Raw genomic sequence first — 19641 nt, forward strand, 5'->3', positions numbered from 1 at the left:
TTTTTCTTTTGTTGCAAAATTATTAATTTTGACAATGAGACTAACCAAGCCGTATTATATGTCAGGCCCTGACATTAGATGTCACAGTTATGATTAATAGCGTATTTTGAATAATCTGATACTTTTGACATGATTGGAATTATATTGGAATAATTGAAGTAGAAAAAATATACACGACATATTAAGGTTGTGTAAACTGGAACAGCATATTACTTTTACAACTTTTTGTGAAAATATCCTTTCAAAATTCTGAATAACATCAATCGAACACACTTTTTGGGTAGATAAATATTCCTTAGAGAGAAGTTTCACACCATGCTAGGCTTCACTCAGAATGTGTCTAATAATCAAGATACATTTTGAATTTATCCCTAGGCCTATAGGAATAATTATTGCTCTTCCGTTGGCAATCAGTGTGTTTCGATATGAAAGGGGGAATGGATACCAATTCACTTATTTTTAGATGGAAACAATTTAGAATTGTCGGCAGATTCAGACTTAAATACCCGGTAGAAAGGGAACTTCAGTTAATCCATTTTAGACATGGCGGTCAAAGGCAATGTGGTGCTGATTTTCGTCATTTTTTCAATTTCATACCACGTAGCGTCGTTATCCTTGGAGAAGGTAAGTGAACTGCTGCAGGTAGTCACATTTTAAATGGTAAACTCAATTGCAAAAGCTTTCGTCAGATAGTTTCGTGAGTATCCTTTAATAATACTTCCATTACATGGTGAATGACACTTCTTCGGCCTGCTTTAATAACTTTATTAGTATCGAATATGATCCAGCAAAATTCCATGCATGGCAATGCTGCGGCAAATCTACATCGGATAAATTCTTCACCATTTGTTCGACAGGCGACCAAAACGGGCATAAAAGAAAACGGTGTTTAAGAAAATGATGTTTCCAAATCACTCAAAATGACCTGAAAACAATAAAGTAAACTTGTATGTAAAACTGCTTTTGTTTTTTCCATAATGGTTTGTGAAGTATGTTAAGGGCACGGGACATGATGAGTCATGTAGCTGCTAAGTATCTAAAAACACACTTTGTTGATTTACCTAGATGAATACTGTTCATCTCTTAACGTCTTTTGGCCTAAAGGGAAAGCTGTCTTTCTGTTGTTTTCTCCCATTTTTCCTAAAAACCAACCAACTAAACAACCGACCAACCAACCAACATTCTGTCTGTGGGACCTTCCTCATAAACCTCCCGTCTGTCTTTCTGTCTGTTTGTCTGCCTGTTTCTGTCTTTCCCCTTTCTTTCTCTCTCTCTCTCCCGGTCTCTCCCGGTCTCTCTCTCTCTCTCTCTCTCTCTCTCTCTCTCTCTCTCTCTCTCTCTCTCTCTCTCTCTCTCTCTCTCTCTCTCTCTCTCTCTCTCTCTCTCTCTCTCTCTCTCTCTCTCTCGCACAGACACTACCAGAAGAGGCAGTCAAACGATATGCGAAGGCCGCAGGCTTAGATGAAGGTAAGGAAAAGTGATATGACAGTAATACTGTCAGTTTGTTGTTTTGTTCGTTTCGTTTGCCCTTGATAGAAAGATGAAACGTTTAATCTTCGTCTGTACGACCTCCATGGCGTGAAGGTATTCTTGTCTATAATGTACTTCATATGGTGTACAGTTTTTCTGATAATGAAATGCCGAAAGTTCATCTCAAAAGTACTGGCTACATGTTTAACTCGTAAAGATCATCCTTTGATATTCTTCATCTTTTCGTATTAATCTACAAGGAAAGTCCGAGACATTGTTTAAAAACATTAGGACAAATTTGCCAGCATCCGATTGTAATTCAAATCATAAATTAAACAATTGCCGATCTTGTCTTATGGGACTTCTTTGCATTTCAATTATGCCCTATTGGGCATAATAGGTCTTTGGCCCGGGATGGAGGAGTGGCGAAAATGGTACTTGACTGTAATCACGCGGATCGCATGGATTCACAAAAACTCTAAAGAATGATACGATATTATGAATATACATCTTGACTCATATCATGTTTTCTAAGACTTTGTAATAGGCTGTTCTAACTAAATTGAAAATGGCGTTGAATGCATTTCTGTATGCATTTCTATGTCCTATCCGACTTATATATAATTTTTCTGCGCTATATTTCACTTTTCCATTGTACCAATCATTTGAACATATTCAATGACTTGGCAATAGCACTAGAATTTCAGTGTCCTCACGTATCCTAATAGTAAGCGTGGATTAATCAACTACCTCTGTATATTAAGCTATTTTTGTGTTCCTCGCCCATTTCGTGAAGACGTGTGCCATCTTTGCGGCGGTCTATACATTTCTCGAATGCATGTGTTCTTCATCCGTGTACCTGGTCTTTGTACTCTGCCAATAATTTCAGGAGGAGAATATGACGTAGTCTATCCTAAGTTTAGCCAACGTCGGAAAAGGGAGGCCCCCGTCAATGACGATGACGTTGAGGATCACATTACAGTGACTGCATTTGGTGAAACGTACAACTTACGCTTGAAACGAAGTGATGGTAAGTGTGAATAATGTAACATCCCACTGTCATTTTACTGAGTTTCATTTTAAAACTGTAAAGCGTAATATATTTTCCTTGTTTAAACGCCTTGTGTCCAACTTGTCATCACAAGTTGAAACTGTATGACTTTCTTCGCGATCGTTACCAAGCTAAATTGATTACGCCGGATAAGAATTAATCTTACTACGAACATTAAAGTCGCATGCCATGCAAAATGCATTATGGATAGAAGGCAAATGCATGCAATATTTCAACATATCTTAGGAAGAAGAAAATATTTTTCTTTCGGACATACTGTAAAATGGTATAAAAAGTTACAACGAGTGTTCTTGTAAAAGACGTACGTAACTATATATTATATTGTTTCGATAAACAGACTGATGCGGAATCGTGTGAAACTAAATACATTTGTTAAAAATGGCTTTTGCCCTATTGCTATCAAACATGAACTCTGCAGCATTCGCATATGCAAATATGCAAAAGTCCAAGTATACGCACAAAGGGGGCATCCAGGACCAGTGGTTAAGGCAACGGACTCTATCAGAGGATGAAGTGTTCAAGCCTTTAGCACGGTGTTGTTCCCCAGAGCAGGGCACTTTACTCCTCAGCGCTCCGTTAGGGGTTACTGGTTAATGGGTAACCCATACCTCATCCTGTAATTGGGCTATCGCCCGTTGGATGATGGACTGATAAAACAAAACTTTCGAACTTACCACTTCAAGGCTTTGGCATATCTTGTGTTCAATCAACCATTACAGTGTCAATGTTCCCAGCGCGTTTTCCTTTCTTTCACAGATTTCTTTAATGCGCAATTCGTGGAATACTGCGGCACTGAGGGCATTCGCGCCGACTGGTTTCCTTTTGATGCCGACAAGTCTTGCTTCTACAATGGTTACATCACTGGCGTTGAAAACTCCTTAGTTGCTGTTAAATCTTGCAACGGAGATGATGTGGTATGTAATCCGTGGATGTTTATTTTATAGTTGTGACAACAAGTGTACAAATGTGACGCCCTACTCATATACAACCCGGACGACGGAATATTAGTTTAGTGAAGCTTGTAGTCTTCAGAATGTTACATCTGATTCTTGCCTCCATTTTCCTACCATTCACTGTTTGGTAAATTGATAAAATAAAAGTACAGCCCTACAACCCGTACGACAAAACACAGCCACTTCTTCAATGCAGTTAATTTTCGATAGTATTTTGCATCTAACTAAATTGAAGTCCGCGGTGTTCAGGCTGCACATCATGTTGTCTTCCATGTAACCTGGTTTTCGTACCTTTCTATTCGTGCAACATATCTTACATTTGAACGTGTTTTCCAATCTTTTCAATAATTTGTTTTGTGTCAGAAAAAATTAACCATTAGTATACATATTGTCACGACCTGACAGAAAACGGAGCAATTGACTGTAATCGGTGTGATAAACATAAAAGCGATGCTTGTGTGAATGCGAACGGAAACAAGTGCTTGATTAAGCAGACACGATAGGACGTTACGTTACTCTTTATGTCACCTGTTCTTGCCTTGCTTATGATGAAAATAGTGTATTAACAGATTTACGTTTGGTGCATTTTTCATAAAAAATTAAAAAAAGACCGGTTGGTTGATTGGAGACTACACGCTCTTCCTGCACCCGTTGAAAAGCAAAGATCTGCCGGCAAGGTTTAGGCGAGCCATCGATGGACACCCACATATAGCATTGCTTGTAGAGGAGAACCCCACAGAAGAATTTTGGCAGAACGACATCTTGATACCAAAAGGTAATATACATAGTAAGCGAAACTTATTCGTCACAGAGCTGAGAAATTCTGAAAGAAGTATTGTTTACGTTGCATTTGGCTACAAAAGCGTAATTTTCGTTAGGGCATGTTATTTCATATTCCAGTGTAAGGAACGACGAATTTGTTACATTTATGTCAGGCGCCCTCACTGTTTTGCACAAACATTATGCATAAGGGAGCGTTCAGTTTTTACGGCCTGGGGGGGGGCAGCAAAATCAGCAAAAATATAGACCCCCTGCATTTTTAGTGAAAAAAGATGACCCCCCCCCCTTTGTCAGATGAAAAAAATTGATGACCCCCCCCCTCCGCTGAAAAATAACCAAAACCCATATGTCAAATTTACCCGCATGGTTTGGATTTGAACTCCGGTACGCGGCACGCTTTATTCGTGTAGCAGAGATGCCAGTGCACAAACTTCTCAGCCACACTAATTGAAACGTCTGTTAATTAGGACGACTGTAAGGCAATTTTTAACTTCATTTCCATAGACAACTTATGTCCATGGACATTGTATAAAGTAAACTTTATTGGAGTGGTTCGCCAAAGGCAGCCCTCCGGTTAAGAGGGTCATGGGCCATTACGTAAAGTCAACTTTATTCTAGTGGGCCACCAAAGGTGGCCCGCTGGTAAAGAGGGTCGATCATGGCTATTGCATAAAGTAAACTTTACTGGACAGGGCTGCTGAAGGCGTGCGGCCATTAAGATTGCCGTGGGGAATTACATAAAGTCAATTTATTGTAGTGGGCCGCCGCAGGCGGCCCGCCGGTAAGGAGGGTTGATCATGGCCATCGCATGAAGTAAACCTAATTGGAGTTGGCCGCCAAAGGCGTCTGCCCGTTAAGAGGGTCATGGGTAATACATAATGTATATTTATTGTAGTGGGCCGCCCAAGGCGGCCCGCCGGTAAAGAGGGTCGATCATGGCCATGGCATAAAGTGAACTTTATTGTTGGTATTATGTTTTTGAAAATGTGGTGACCCCCCTTTCCTACCAGTGAAAAAGTGATGACCCCCCCCTTTGCAGATTCAAAAATTACGATGACCCCCTGGATTTTGCCGCCCCCCCGCCGTAAAAACTGAACGGTCCATAAATTCTACTGTTACAGAACAAGCAAAACGCGTTGCAGAGCACGATAGGGAAACCAGAGACAAAGGCAATGTTCCTAGACCTACATACGTAGAATTGATGGTAGCGGTTGACAAAACCGCTCAGGAAAAACTTGGGAAGAACACGATACCTCACGTACTTGCAATGGTTAATATGGTGAGTTATTGTGAAAATGCTATTCTTAAATCAAAGAAAATTAGGCATTTTCATTTGTTTAAATGGTTTTTGACATTTTTCATTTCGTTTGTTGGTCTTCACGTGCAATTTACGGCTTTATATAAAAACAGGTCCCGACTTTGGTGTTTGAATTACGTTTCATTTTGCCAGCTTTATAACTCCAGCAAAGTACTCTGAGCAGTTTCAAGTGTAACTCAGAACATTCTCAAATCAAGTTTGATGTTTGAAGTGTCCCTCATAGTAATCTCTGAATATGGATATTACTTTTATTGTTCAAATAAGATAGGAAGAAAAAGGGTTCAATTATTGTAACAGCAAAAGCTTGACATTTGTGATATTTTCGTTTGATCGTAGGTTGGTACTGCTTATAAACATCCGTCATCGGAAGACATGAACATCCATGTACGGCTTGTCAGGTTAATTCTGATTGACGACGATACGGTATGGATTCTTGTCTTCATAGATGTACACATTAGCTAACATAATAATGATGATGATGATGATGATGATGATCATCATCATCATCATCATGACGACGACGACGACGACGACGACGACGACAAAGACGATGATGATGGTGATGGTAATTCATAGAACGCATGGTCATTTACCCCATGCGTTTCTTGCAAGAAGAAGATATAATCTCAGAAATGGCAAATATGACGACGACTTTAGCTGCAGTAGTAGCACTACCAGCAGCAACAACAACAATCATTATCACTATCATCTTTATCATATAAGCCCATCCTTAATTCTCTCTCTTTGCGATTCCTTAAACAAAGTGTACACCATTTTTGGATATGGCGGACGATGTCAATGTCCGTCTGGAAAATTTTGCTGGTTGGGCGGACGCCATCAACGTTGACGATGACGATAGTCCTTTGCACTTCGACTATGGTTTCCTCATTACTGAGTAAGTAAAGAATGATTTTATAATCTGCTGTTATTGACAAATAGTCATTTCGATATGAACTTTCAAAGTATGAAACAACACAATAGCTGCTTAATGTAGACTTTCTATGGAAGTATATCTTTTTTATGATTTAACTAAAAGTCGTAAGTTTTTTAACGACCGTTTTGAAAGTTGCATTGCGCTTAAACGTTTGTGTTCTTCAGTAACACGTGATTTCACGATCATCTTACGTGCAACTATACCTAGATCATCAAAACTTGCTAAAATCACACGATAACATTGTTATAGGAATACTGTGAGTACTGCTTCCCGTTAGAAGACTTGTATTTTTGTTTCAAAACCATCTAGGAAGCACTGGATTAATTCTGACATTGGCGGCATCGCCTACAGAGGAGCAATGTGCGGTTATTGGGCCGTTGGCTTGTGTCCTATCAGCACCTCCGTCAGTTGCTTTGGCCATGAAATGTCGCACACGTAAGTTACTATATATCTATACACCATTTGTTTTTTAGTGTATCGAAAAACAAATAAGAACAACAGTGAAATCGACGTGGTCAATGCTTTTTTTAAATTACATTTTATGAGGAAAGACTGTATCACATTACACTGTCAGGTGCAATAATTATCAACTAGGCGGTAATAGAGGCTTCAACTCAGTCTGCAAAAGTTGAAACATTGTCTTGCAGGAGGTTAGACGCCGGTGCCGCTGTGGATCGGGTGGTATTGTTTTGACTTTGTCTGGCCTACTGCTTGACAGTGTTCTAACTTTTTCGGTGCTTTGAGTTATTAGAAAAAACGTTTCGCGATAGAAAAATAAACGCCAACTGCATCTATAGCAAACCTTTTCGTTTGATAGATTTTGCAACAATTTAACCCAATACGACGTCCACTAATCTCACTTACAGAACCCTTCCAGTGAGGGAAATATAAACCGTTGTACCGACCCGTACACATTGTACCGAAAAAAATATTGTAGCTTTTTGTGCAGTTTCATCGACAAGAAATGTGATTAAGGCAATATAAGAATGTTTTAGTAGTCAGTGTACGGGTGAGTTTTTCAACAATGAGAGCGCAGCAACACTGACGATGTTGACTGTGGCACAGTGAACGTCAAAATGGGTTAAATTGTTGCAAAATTTATCGGAGGAGAACGTTTGTGCAGGTGGTGTCATTTTCTATCGCCAGAAACATTTTTATGTAATTCCAAGCTATTTTGAAATTCACTGTAAATGTAGCTGCGGGTTACGTGATGTTTTTGTAAAAGAAGTCATGATTTGTCTGCTGAGTCCTACCAAACGATACAATAAGTTGCTCAATACCACAAAACGATTGAGATAAACGGATTGTACTTTTGCAAGCTGCAATTGGAGGATTAGGCTCACAGGTCATCAGCGATCTTCTAATCATCTGGAATTAAATGGATCCAAGTGCAATATAACAAAAAGCTCTAGCCTAACTGATAAACCTAGGACTTGATATATGCATATTTATAAACTAGGTAGAAATAAAGTTACAGTAAACTTCTCACGAGGTAGCTTCTGTCTGTAAATATCAGGGTTGTGTATATCGTAATTGCTAAAATACTTGTTAAAAGGTCAAAGGTTGTCGAAGGTCATAAATGGGGATCGAATTTTGGTTGTTTACCGGTTAACAACCAACAATCTTATCTCTTGCCCTACTGGTCAACCTACGATCAAATGTTCGTATGCACTCGACACAGGTGACATATATAACTGAATTTGTGATGAAACATCACACAGTTTAAAGACAGAGTTAAGCTAGTCATGCTTAAAATCTTATTCTTCATAAATACAGACCCTTAATGAGTTCGAGCTTCGTTGATTCTCGCATGACTTGGGCATTATACGATGGCAGCAATCGCGAGAAATCGATTTCTGCTGGTAAAAGTGATCTGAGACAATACGGCTAGTTTTCAATCGGGATCGAACCCAAGCATTGAGAATAAAGTGTTTGACTTTCTTTGTCAGAAAGGGGTCATCTGATCGTCGAAGCCAAAATGTCCGAAAGGTTGCAATGCATAACAGATATCAAGTTTGGTTTCACGCAACCTCTGAAAAATTAGTCAAAGTTTCGGCACCCGTTTATACAATCAGAAATTAACTTTATCAAACTCTCAGGCGTACACAGATAACGTCACACTAAATGAAGCTAGAGGGGAGGGCGAAAGGGCCTTCGGGTTATGACTTGTGAATATTTGGAAATGCTGAACACTCAGGAAACAACTTGACATAAAGTATTGTCGTTACTTAGAGAATTACTCACGGCATCCACAAGCAATTAAATGGTCTTGATTGGTCACGTTCCTCCGATGGCTTGACTTATTACATTGCAACAAATTGCTTTTAAAATTCAAAGAATTCTAAAAGGTCAAGTTCTACACTTTTGCTGCCCTCTTCATATCAAACAATTGAGGGCGCGCGGTATATTACATTTATTTTTGAGCAAGCCAGAAAGTCAAAAGGGCTAAAAGGTGCCTTTTGGTGAAGGTAATTTGTTAAGGACATCTTTTCCAAACAGATACTATTCTACGACTATAATAAAATAATCCACGGTATCAATCGCACATTTACTGGCTCGCATTTCACTGATTAAAGTAATCTTTCATGACAAGACCTTTTTTGAATTAATATTTACCTTATGTATTTACGATAGACTTGGCCTTAATCATGAACTAGACATTTGTCCTTGGTCAACCGATAAAGGTTTTCATTCGGGTGGATATTACAAGTTCACGGAATGCAACAGAAACCAACTCAAAGAGTACATGATGTGAGTATAAAGTTATGTTGACATCTGATCTGAAAGTACGTATTATTAACTTGTTAATTCCGAAGTCATGTATGTATGTATGTATGTATGTATGTATGTATGTATGTATGTATGTATGTATGTATGACCAATCCACAGGCACACGACGTCTTTTAAAATAACTTGTCTGTAATTTTAATGTTGAAACATGCATTTTATGAAAATCTGTGCAAACGGAAAGCGTGCGGGCAGCCATTGAGTTTGAGACATACAGCGAACAGTGCCCCGTGCACGCGCACGGCTGTGGCCGCTCAGCTCTACTGTTAACGTTACCATGGAGGTAGTAGAGAGATGACGTTACTAACTTTATACAGATTGCAAATTTTAAAATCACTTGTCTACAATTTTAATATTGAAACTTGCATTTTATTGATAACTGTGCGGACGGAAATCATGCAGGCAGCTTTTGAGACATAGGCCTACAGTTAGCAGCGCCCAGAACACGGCTGTGCTGTGGCCGCTCGGCTGTTTTGTACACATTACTCTAAAGGTACGAAACTATTGAGCAAATAATTTAAATAAAATCCGTAAAATAAAACGTTGTTGGCAACCCTGGGATTCAAACTTCTCTGTGTTGTCGCATGCGTGGTACGAGATCGATCGACTGGGTTCTTGAAACACTGCAATGGGCCATGTAATTGCTGGTAAGTCGCTAACTTTTACCTCCGGACAACTCCCGTGACACCGCCATTTTCATGATTTTGAAGGATATTCCTCAGTACGAATAACAATGACGTATTGGTTTAAAAGGAAAGTATGCGCATGCGTCAACTTCAAGCTGCACACTTTGAAAATGGCGCTGGCACGGGACTTGTCCGTCAAAAAACATTGCGCTAATTATCAGCCGTAGATAGGGCCGATGTTGACTTTACAAGTTAGGAAGCCGATCGATCGATTTTGTAAGTATTTCCTTGATTAAGTTGAAGTTTGAGTCTCGAGGATGGCCAATAACCGTTAATTTTGTCTAATTTAAAAATTATTTTCCAAATACTTTCGTACCTTTAGAGTAATGTGTACAAGACAGCCGAGCGGCCACAGCCGTGTTCTGGGCGCTGCTCACAGTATGTCTCAAAAGCTGTCCGCATGATTTCTGTTTGCACAGTTATTAATAAAATGCATGTTTCACCATTCAATTACAGACAACTGGTTTTAAAATTCGCCGAGTGTAACAGCAGAGCTAAACGGCCACAGCCATGCACTGCACTGTAGTGTATTGATGCTGATGGGCACTGTTCACTGTATGCCTAAAAATCTGGCCTCACGATTTTCGTTTGCACATTAGTTAATAAAATGCATGTTTCAACATTAAAAATTCAGATAATTGATTTTAAAATGAACCGTGCGCCTATGGACCAATCAAGAACTTTCAATACTAAAAGTAGTGTCTTAAATATTTTATTACAGACAGTATCGACAACCTTCATCATGTTTGTACGATGAACCTTCACCGCAAACTACCTTTCCATGGCCCGGGTATGGTAAAACAGAAAAAGTGATTTCGGGAGAAGCCTTTACTCCAGACGTGCAGTGTATTGGTTATTATTATGGAAGAAGTACGGGAGAGTGTCCATGGAAAGCATTGAAAGTACAGGTATGGACATTGCAATGCCCTTCAGTGGCTGTTTGTATAACGGGACCTTTGTTTTATTAAAAAAGGCAGGCTCCCATAGACATAATTTTGGTATAATGCGCGACATAAAGCACGAGCCCCTAGGCGATTTCCGTACTTCTCGAACAGAAGTCAGATCGATTGGATACCCGCTTGTAGAGATGATCATTGCTATATTCGGACATCAAAATATATTCGAATGGTATTTTTATGTGATTTTCTCCAGACCTTTAACAACGAAAAAGAAAGGGCATTTCTCATAATTCAGTAAACTCGAGTTGAAATGAAAATACGGAAGCCAAGAGCAAAGCACTTTATTTTGTAGGCATCGTAGGCAGTGTCCTTGGAAATGGAACAGACGCCGAGATATGATACCTCTGGTTTGGCAATTCGCAAACCAGGGTCTCAAATAGCACAATTTTTCAAAGTTTTTTCAAGTTTTACTCTCATTACGTTGCTTTGTAAATAATTTCAATGTTTTAATCACATGCAGCTTTTAAACCCTGCTTTTACTCAAAATGCCCCTTCTTTTGGCGTCAAAACAATGACATTCTATGCTATGTATTGTATTGTATTGTATTGTATTGTATTGTATTGTATTGTATTGTATTGTATTGTATTGTATTATATTGTATTGTATTGTATTGTATTGTATTGTATTGTTTTGTTTTGTTTTGTTTTGTTTTGTTTTGTTTTGTATTTATCACCTTCCTACGGCATAGTCCCCGATTTAGGATATGTAGTGACTTTTCAAAGAGAACTGAGCAGTATTATTGACTTGAAATGCATGGAAAATAAACCGTAAAAATGATTTCGAAGATAATTTCGAAAGAGTGTGTTGCAGAACATTTCATTTTGAAACCTCGAAATGTGCCTTAGACACAATAATTTTTCGCACGTGACTATTAGCTCGACATCAGTTTATCATGAAAGTTTGAGTATTTACTTTCAATATTCATTGTCATCTACCGATTCAGTAGGGAGACATATCACGTAATCATCAAAACTGTTATAGTGCCACTTGATAATCTCTCATCTATTTGAATATGCTTGGCAGTGTGATCAGCTGTGATATGTAGATCTATTCTTCGAAAAAGAAATGGCTAAGTAGTCATATCTAATGATGTATTTTTTGTCCAAAGAGAAATTAGTGCTTTCAAATTATGCTTTTCAACAAGCATTCTGAATTAATTTCTAAATGTAGACATACGTTCAAAATTTATTTGCTTACCTTTTGAACTTTCGACCCAAGTATTGTCCAAAACGTACCACGAAACTCGGAATAAGTTACATTCGTCGTATACTCGAATAAAGATTGATTCACCCGAAGATAGCAAGTGCGCGGAACATTGCAGGTTCCCTGATTCAGAGCGTAATGACATATGGTCTCTCTCTCATGTACTCAGATGACTGTTTACTTGTATGATATTGTCACTTGTCATTTTCAGGGCGTTAATAACGGCGACGAATGTCACATGTACTGTGAAATGACAGATGGTTCCTGTGAACACTGGGGCAAGGCAATTGAAGGCACGCCTTGTGGACACGGAAAGGTAATGTTTTGAAGAGAAGCATAGTTTTATTATATTGTAAGATGACAAAAAGTGGAGCAAGTACTGGATAGGTGACGAAGGTGCCCTAAATATCACTTACTCCTGCCAATGCTATGAGGAATTGTTTACATTGCTAGTAGTTGTAACTTTTGATGATTTTGCAACTGTTTTCCTTTTTGTCTGTCAATTACAAGTTCTTGTCCCACTCCCCGAAGCATGTGGATAAACCCAGGATCCCCTTGACTGTTAGCTATAACAATGCAGTGTGCACATGAACAGGATGAGGCAACAAGTGTAACACTATTATCCAAACGTACTCCGTGGTGTAGAATTAGAAACGGTAGTTGACATTAACTGTAAAGAAAGTGAGACAATTAATAACATTGTAAAGAGTTATTTATAAAACAGCAACTAGGCGGTCCTTTAAAACTGGTTGTTCCGTTTGAACGGTCAACTGTTAGTCTTGAGTTCCTTTCATAATAGGTAGTATGATTTCGTAACCTTAACAATTTATGATATTGATCTATTAAGTAGTTGGAGTCAGTAAATCTAAGTGACCAGAGTTTAGGTTCGTATTGTGGCGAGAAAATTGCTTTCAGTATTATCGAAAATCTATATCTATAAGACTCTAAATTGTCGTCCATTCTCCATCTTAGTCTTGTTTAGGTGACATCTGCACATGCGTTGATCAGACATCCTGTTCATCAACTGGGATAGGTGAGTAAGCAACTTATTAACATTACATGTTTCCAATCATAGGAATTGATAAAGTTGTCTGACCTCGTTTTCTAAAGAATGGAATAATGGCTTTACATGTAAATTTTGCTGGAAAAATATTAAGTAACAAACTTGGTTTGTGCATATATAAGTACTAAAATTATATTTATAGATACGTTTGTTATAATAGCAAAAGAACATTTTATATATTGCGCAATGATGTGCATTGTCACTGTGTATTGTGCTGCATTGGTTATTACTAAATGTTTCAGATGAGAGGCCCAACTATCCGCATACGAGCCTAAAAGAGGACAAATTAACAGCAATAACTCATTCAAAGTTGCAGAGAGTAAGTGCGCATTTTGCAATTGGAATATGGTGTTCGACTTCATGCATCACAAATAGGGCTGTAGAAATCGATAACATTACAGTGTTTTCTGTTTGCTAAAGAATAATCGCAATTTCAGTCATTTCGCCTGAGTGTGCACATGACATGAATTATTTATGCACAAAGGGCGACATGCGTTGCAGAACTCACCTTGCATTCTTCCTGCCAAAGATTTGACAACTTAATAATCGGGTGTCATTTGAAGCTTGTTTACAATAATCCATTATTCATAGTGGAGACCAAAAGAGGCAAATTTACTGTCGAGAAATTGGGGACTCTAATTCTGAGACCTAAGTTTGATGTACTAAAACAATGCATCAAAAGCGTAAGCGGCCCTTTTTTAAGCATTACCATAGTTTGCTAAAGGACGTATTTCTGCTTTTATATAATATATGCGCCTCGGGACAGATATTTAAACTGTCGAATACAATACGGTGCTGCTTTACCGCTTGTAGCGGCTTATTTCCTTGGAGTGAAATAAGTTTTCACCGTCTTCCCTTTGTGAAACCGAACAATTTAATCTCCGACATATAGTTAATACAAAGATTGAAGCAATTTTGAATCTCAAATATCAGTGACTTTAATTCCGTTTTGTTTGCCATAATTTGTATTGTCATTTCTTTGTTTTCTTCTTGACTTTGAAAGTAAATAATGTTTACTCTAGAAAAGTTTCGGCGAAGGATTAAGTGTTTTAGTTTCGATGCACGTACTACCTTAATGAATATTGGCAACCTAATAATAGTAACTTTAAATGAATAAAGATTGACCTTGACCGTCTATTTCAATACCCTGTCTCCAAATGTCCACGGTTTTCCATCACAGTCAAATTATTTTCCAGGTTCCGGGCCTAATAACCTCAACTACGTGCCGTCAGTGTTTCGAGCTGACCGTGACACCGCGGTTCAAGTCTGTAACAGTCAGCAAGGCTCGTTGGCAAAAATACTGAACAAGGACACGTACGACCACTTGATAGGTGTCATTTCAAACCATCAGCAGAGTAACGACCGCTTTCATTTCGACGGAAGGCGCTATTCGTACATTGGAAACGAATGGATGACTCTGGATGGAGAAAAGCTAACTTTCTTCACGTGGGAATATGGGGAACCAAACAATGCCGATGGGAAACAAGAGTGCTTGTATCTCTGGTAAAATTCAGAAATATTGAACAAAAAACAAATCTGTCACGAACTTCACGAGACCACAAAAAGACAACAGCTATTTTAGTCATGACTGCTACAGACTTATGTGACTTGGTGATCGACGATTGCGACCGTGTACGCTACAAGGACAGGGTTACGTGTTTATCTCAATAGATAATAACGCATTACATCGTTACACACATTACACATTCTTGTCTGTTAAAAATCTATAATTATGTGACATGAATGTTTTCTTCACATTAGGGAAGGACAACTGAAATTTTCAGACTACCTATGTAACAGTTACGCACATTACATCTGTCAGAAAGGTAACGAACAACTCATTGTTTCAAAATATCGATCGATCGAGTGAAAAGCTGTTCATCTTTACTTTCGGTTTTCTTAATAGTTTCAAAGTCGATGCTGTGAACTTTACACTCGATAAGCTTCAAATTAATGTGTTATTGCTAGAGATTGTTCCGTAAACACTTAACAAGAACGAGTTTGCTTTTTGATAGAGGAGATGGACGAGTTTAAGGTAGGAACTCGGTGACAAATTTTGGACTGACAATATCTTTACAGTAATTGCTAGTCTAATGCTCGTGCACACTCATTTTGAAGCCTGTTGGATAAATGAAATGTTTTCATTTGAAAATCGTAGATTTAAATCCCCCGCCCTCCAGTGTTTACATTGGAGATATCGGCCATTTCGAATTTGTATATTGTATTTATTTTATTTCTCGTATTACAAACGTTTGTTTATATACCCCTGAAAATGTTGTTGATTATTAGAGAGAATGCGTAATAACCGTTTTCAGAATTAGACAGCGAAGCTACTGCTGTGAACTGCAGTTAAACTGTTTACACGAATTTGTAATTTGTTTCAACAGTAGCTAGCTGTAGTGTGTTATAACTGGGCAGTTTTCGTAACTTTATTTTTACTGCCAACATGCAGAGTATAGCTTATCGTGTGTCATCTGACTCTGTTAATGTTGTCGAGTCTGCCAGCTAGCTATTTTTGAAACTAATTAGTGTAAACAGTTTTATCGCAGTTCACAGCAGTAGCTTCGCTGTCTAATTCTGAAAACGGTAGTAAAGTCTTCACAGAGAAAGTTAGGGCAAAAGTGTCAAATGTTCTGTTTTCGAGGTTTTAACTGCCTCAAACTAGGAAAGCCCGTTGCACGTTCATAGATGACGTTTCTTGAGTGGTTTCGAATGCTGAAATAATTCACTGCACAGTGCGAAAAAACACATAGCAGTGATTTAACGAGCGTCGTTTGATCTCTTGTCTTACTTCATTACAGACGGCAAAGGGGAATGTTATACCGAGGCATTGGCAAACGACTATCGAGGTATGAAATCAACCACTAAGCAAGGTTACACATGTCTTAAATGGACTGAACACTCATATCCTAAGACTCCTGAAGCGTTTCCAACTCGTGGACTTGGCGATCACAATTACTGCCGCAACCCTGACGTTGGCTCCGGCGGCGCTTGGTGCTACATTTCCGGCGGGAGTACACACTATGATTACTGCCACGTTGGTCAACCTCGGCAGACATGTGGTGAGTGTAATACATGTCGTAATGCCTAAATTTGCTATGTGACTATTTTGACAAATTAATCTGATATATCGAAGCATCTCAGTAGTGTCCTGTGCCTCAATCCTTTGTACGCTGTACCATTGTAAATTTAAAACAAATGATGCCATGGATTAACAAGGGGTCAAGCTCCACGGGTTAAAGTCATATTTGTATTTAACAGGTGGAAAAGAAGAATGTTACCAAGATACAAGTGGGTATGACTATCGAGGTAAAGTTTCAAAGACCACAAATGGTCACACCTGTCAGAAATGGACCGCCCAGACACCACAACAGCATTATAGTACGCCTGAAAATTATCCGAATCAGGGTATTGGAGACCATAACTATTGCCAAAATCCAGACAGTGGATCTGTGGGGCCTTGGTGTTACACTGTCGATGGCCCGAGATGGGAGCACTGTGATGTTGGCAAGCCAGGAGATTGTGGTAGGAGGCTTTATATAAACTAGTAATTTGTTTACATACCAACCACAAGAATACCAATCTAAAGGGTGTGAAGAATCATTCGATATACTCGAAAACATGATTCAAACAATAGGTGAGCCCAGGGTTACTGTCCCAGCGCACGTTTGATGTCACACGAGGTACAGATTTGCTATTTATGAGTCCATGTTTTTAAACCAGAAGGCGACTATTATCTCAACTTATCTGTAAATGTAATGGTAATTCCAATAAACGCATTCATTAAGACACGTGTTAGTCAGTGTGACTCAATGGACTTCGATTGGTTTCATATGATCCGTATTGGCTGCACTTACAGAAAAACTTGGTCAAAACTTGCAAGGCAAGATGGTACGACTAGGGGAAACATCCACACTGGTATCGACAAAACCTTTCTCGGACAGCATCTATGAAATTACGGTGTCATTCTGGGTGAGAAGTTCTGGTAGCGACACTGGTTTGCCTTTCATGTATTCCTCCCCAACTGTCCATGATGTATTCAGTGTTCGTTTTATCGGCTACATGCAATTGTACGTACATGCCATCGATGGTGGACCATCTAACTGTGGTGCAAACGACGGTTATTGGCATCACGTGACTGTGACGTGGCAAAGCTGGAGTGGTGGTTGGCAGTTTTTCAAAGATGGCATTATGGTATCGTCGGGCTCTGACTTGGCAAAGGGGTTTCAAATTGAAGCAGGTGGAATAATGATTATTGGCCGTGGCCAAAATAGAATCGGCGATGCATTTACTTCCGATTACATAGAAGGCGAAATGACAAACTTCAATGCATGGAACAGAAGACTGACGGCCGAGGAAATCCAGTATTTGGCAAAGTCATGTGATGGTTCTATGACGGGCAATTTGATATCCTGGAACAGTGATGATCTTAGTGTTCAGCTTTCAGCCCCGGGTAGTTTACCCATCGAAAAGGCCGACACATGCGGTAAAGTACCTGTCTTTTGCAAATAAGCTCAGTGCAATGTTGAAGTTATAGACTTTGACAATATTACGTTTATTGTTTCGTATCTAATGGTAGTACATGATGCTTGAAGCAACGTCAACACATCTTGAAACGAAATATGTAACACTATATTTTATAATAGGTAGGGTAACCATGTTTTATTTCTAATCAGCTATACGGCATTTTTAAACCCTTCATCAAAATTACTCCGAAATTTATTGTACCGTCCTATTCCTCCACGAAACGCAATAAACACGATTTATTTCGTAGGATGAAATGACATAAAAAGAGCTGCAGCTATTCTTTCTGTACTGTAACATTATCATCCTCATTTTCATTATTGAATAAACTTGGAATTTAAGATATTTGAGGTATTTGTATGCTCATTCTTGCAGCGATTTCAAAAACAAATATATCGATAGACACCTTAATGGGTCATACATTTTGCGGTGGACGCATTGTTATAATTACAGGAGGGGCTAGTCTTGAAAACTTATGTAAATTAACCCAAATTTAAAAAATGTTATGTTGCCTTACAGAACCAGTATCATCTCGCTTGGACTGGAAAATGATCATATTCGGTGACGGCATCACCGTCGAGAGCTTCACTACTATTCCTAAGCTGACCCAGCTAACTGCATGCTTTTGGTTACAATCGACATACTCCAATGGAGGATGGTTCACCTACCAAAGACAAGGGCAGCAAGCGATGGCGTTGTGGTACGATACACAGTTAATGGTGCAGAGCGGCAACTGGAATGGCATTTCGACCACTGTCAACGACGGCAAATGGCATCACGTGTGTGTCACATGGGCGTCTGCCGGAGGCGAGTGGCAGGTCTTTAAAGATGGTGTCAGAGCTTCGAATGGAGTTGGATATGGCAGTGGATTCGAACTGGCAGCCGGTGGCAAGTTCATTCTTGGTGCGTATGGAGCGTATGGAGTCAAAGGCAACATGGCGTTCTTCAATGTTTGGGACCGGGTGTTGACCGACGGAGAAGTCACAGCTGTAAAGAATGCTTGCGATGGCAGTTACGAGGGTAACGTCTTGTCGTGGAAACGGGGCATTAAATCTCCTCCTGACCAATACACTGCTGGTGTAAACCTCTGTGCCATTTAGTTAGAGACAGCTACAGTCTTGATGCTTGGAAGGCGTGTAGCTGAGTTTAAGTAACGTCTTCATTCTTGAGATGGGATTTGCGTTCAAGTTTCATTTCCATTGATTATAGTATTTAATAAACGGTAGATGTTCATGCAATTGATTACTCTACAATTAAACAATTTTAGCAAACTTAGTGTTTCGATTTCATCACTGTTTAAAATTAAGGTGTATGAGTAAAACACACTAGATTACTTTATTAAATTGTCACAGTCAAGATCAAGACGCTGTGAGTAAAAATGTAACTCTTTTAACTTGACATATTGCTATTTTATCTCCCCTTTAAAAATAAATCTTAGCACAAATATATGCTCTCTCTCTCTCTCTCTCTCTCTCTCTCTCTCTCTCTCTCTCTCTCTCTCTCTCTCTCTTGGTTATGTCTTTTGCCCTATTTGTGTGAATGGTAAGAATGAAGTATCTCAAGCTAAACGTGCTCAAGTTTATACAACAAAGTTACAGGAATCATATTCAAGGGGCTGGTCTACTTTGCAAATTTGACCATATTGACCAAGTTATTTCACTTTGAATTGCAGTTACTTGTAACTGATCCAATTGAGGGACAATATATTTGATAGGATATAATATATGTCATTTTAAAAATAATTTTCAGAAGGCCCAGATGGCAAGGCTTATGACACTATAAATGAATTTGATAAGGCGTTGCTCGTGGACCAGATTAGCAGTTGTTCAATCATTTAAGGTGCATATGCACAGGCTTTCTGTTCATATATTACCACTTTGCTCTTGCGCCA

General features: G+C 39.0%; 1 protein-coding gene across 1 annotated transcript; it reads left to right on the forward strand.

The window, feature by feature from the left end:
• Positions 1-537: 537 nt before the first annotated feature.
• On the forward strand, positions 538-19191 carry LOC139118679 (uncharacterized). Its single transcript, XM_070682097.1, has 19 exons — positions 538-624; positions 1413-1467; positions 2360-2500; positions 3299-3456; positions 4105-4270; positions 5397-5554; positions 5930-6016; positions 6358-6488; positions 6837-6962; positions 9162-9278; positions 10722-10908; positions 12375-12479; positions 13136-13196; positions 14423-14729; positions 14988-15052; positions 16028-16288; positions 16488-16751; positions 17086-17712; positions 18270-19191. The coding sequence occupies exons 1-19, from the start codon at positions 544-546 to the stop codon at positions 18848-18850; spliced, it is 3678 nt and encodes a 1225-aa protein (XP_070538198.1). The 5' UTR covers positions 538-543; the 3' UTR covers positions 18851-19191.
• The last annotated feature ends 450 nt before the right edge of the window (positions 19192-19641 follow it).

This window comes from Ptychodera flava, chromosome 19 (genome assembly GCF_041260155.1).
Source record: "Ptychodera flava strain L36383 chromosome 19, AS_Pfla_20210202, whole genome shotgun sequence".
NCBI lineage: Eukaryota > Metazoa > Hemichordata > Enteropneusta > Ptychoderidae > Ptychodera > Ptychodera flava.

Coding starts and splice junctions, on each gene's coding strand:
- LOC139118679 (XM_070682097.1), top strand. CDS start 544: ATGGCGGTCAAAGGCAATGTGGTGCTGATTTTCGTCATTTTTTCAATT. Junction 15,053..16,027: donor ACATTACATCTGTCAGAAAG/GTAACGAACAAC, acceptor ACTTCATTACAG/ACGGCAAAGGGGAATGTTAT. Junction 17,713..18,269: donor CGAAAAGGCCGACACATGCG/GTAAAGTACCTG, acceptor GTTGCCTTACAG/AACCAGTATCATCTCGCTTG.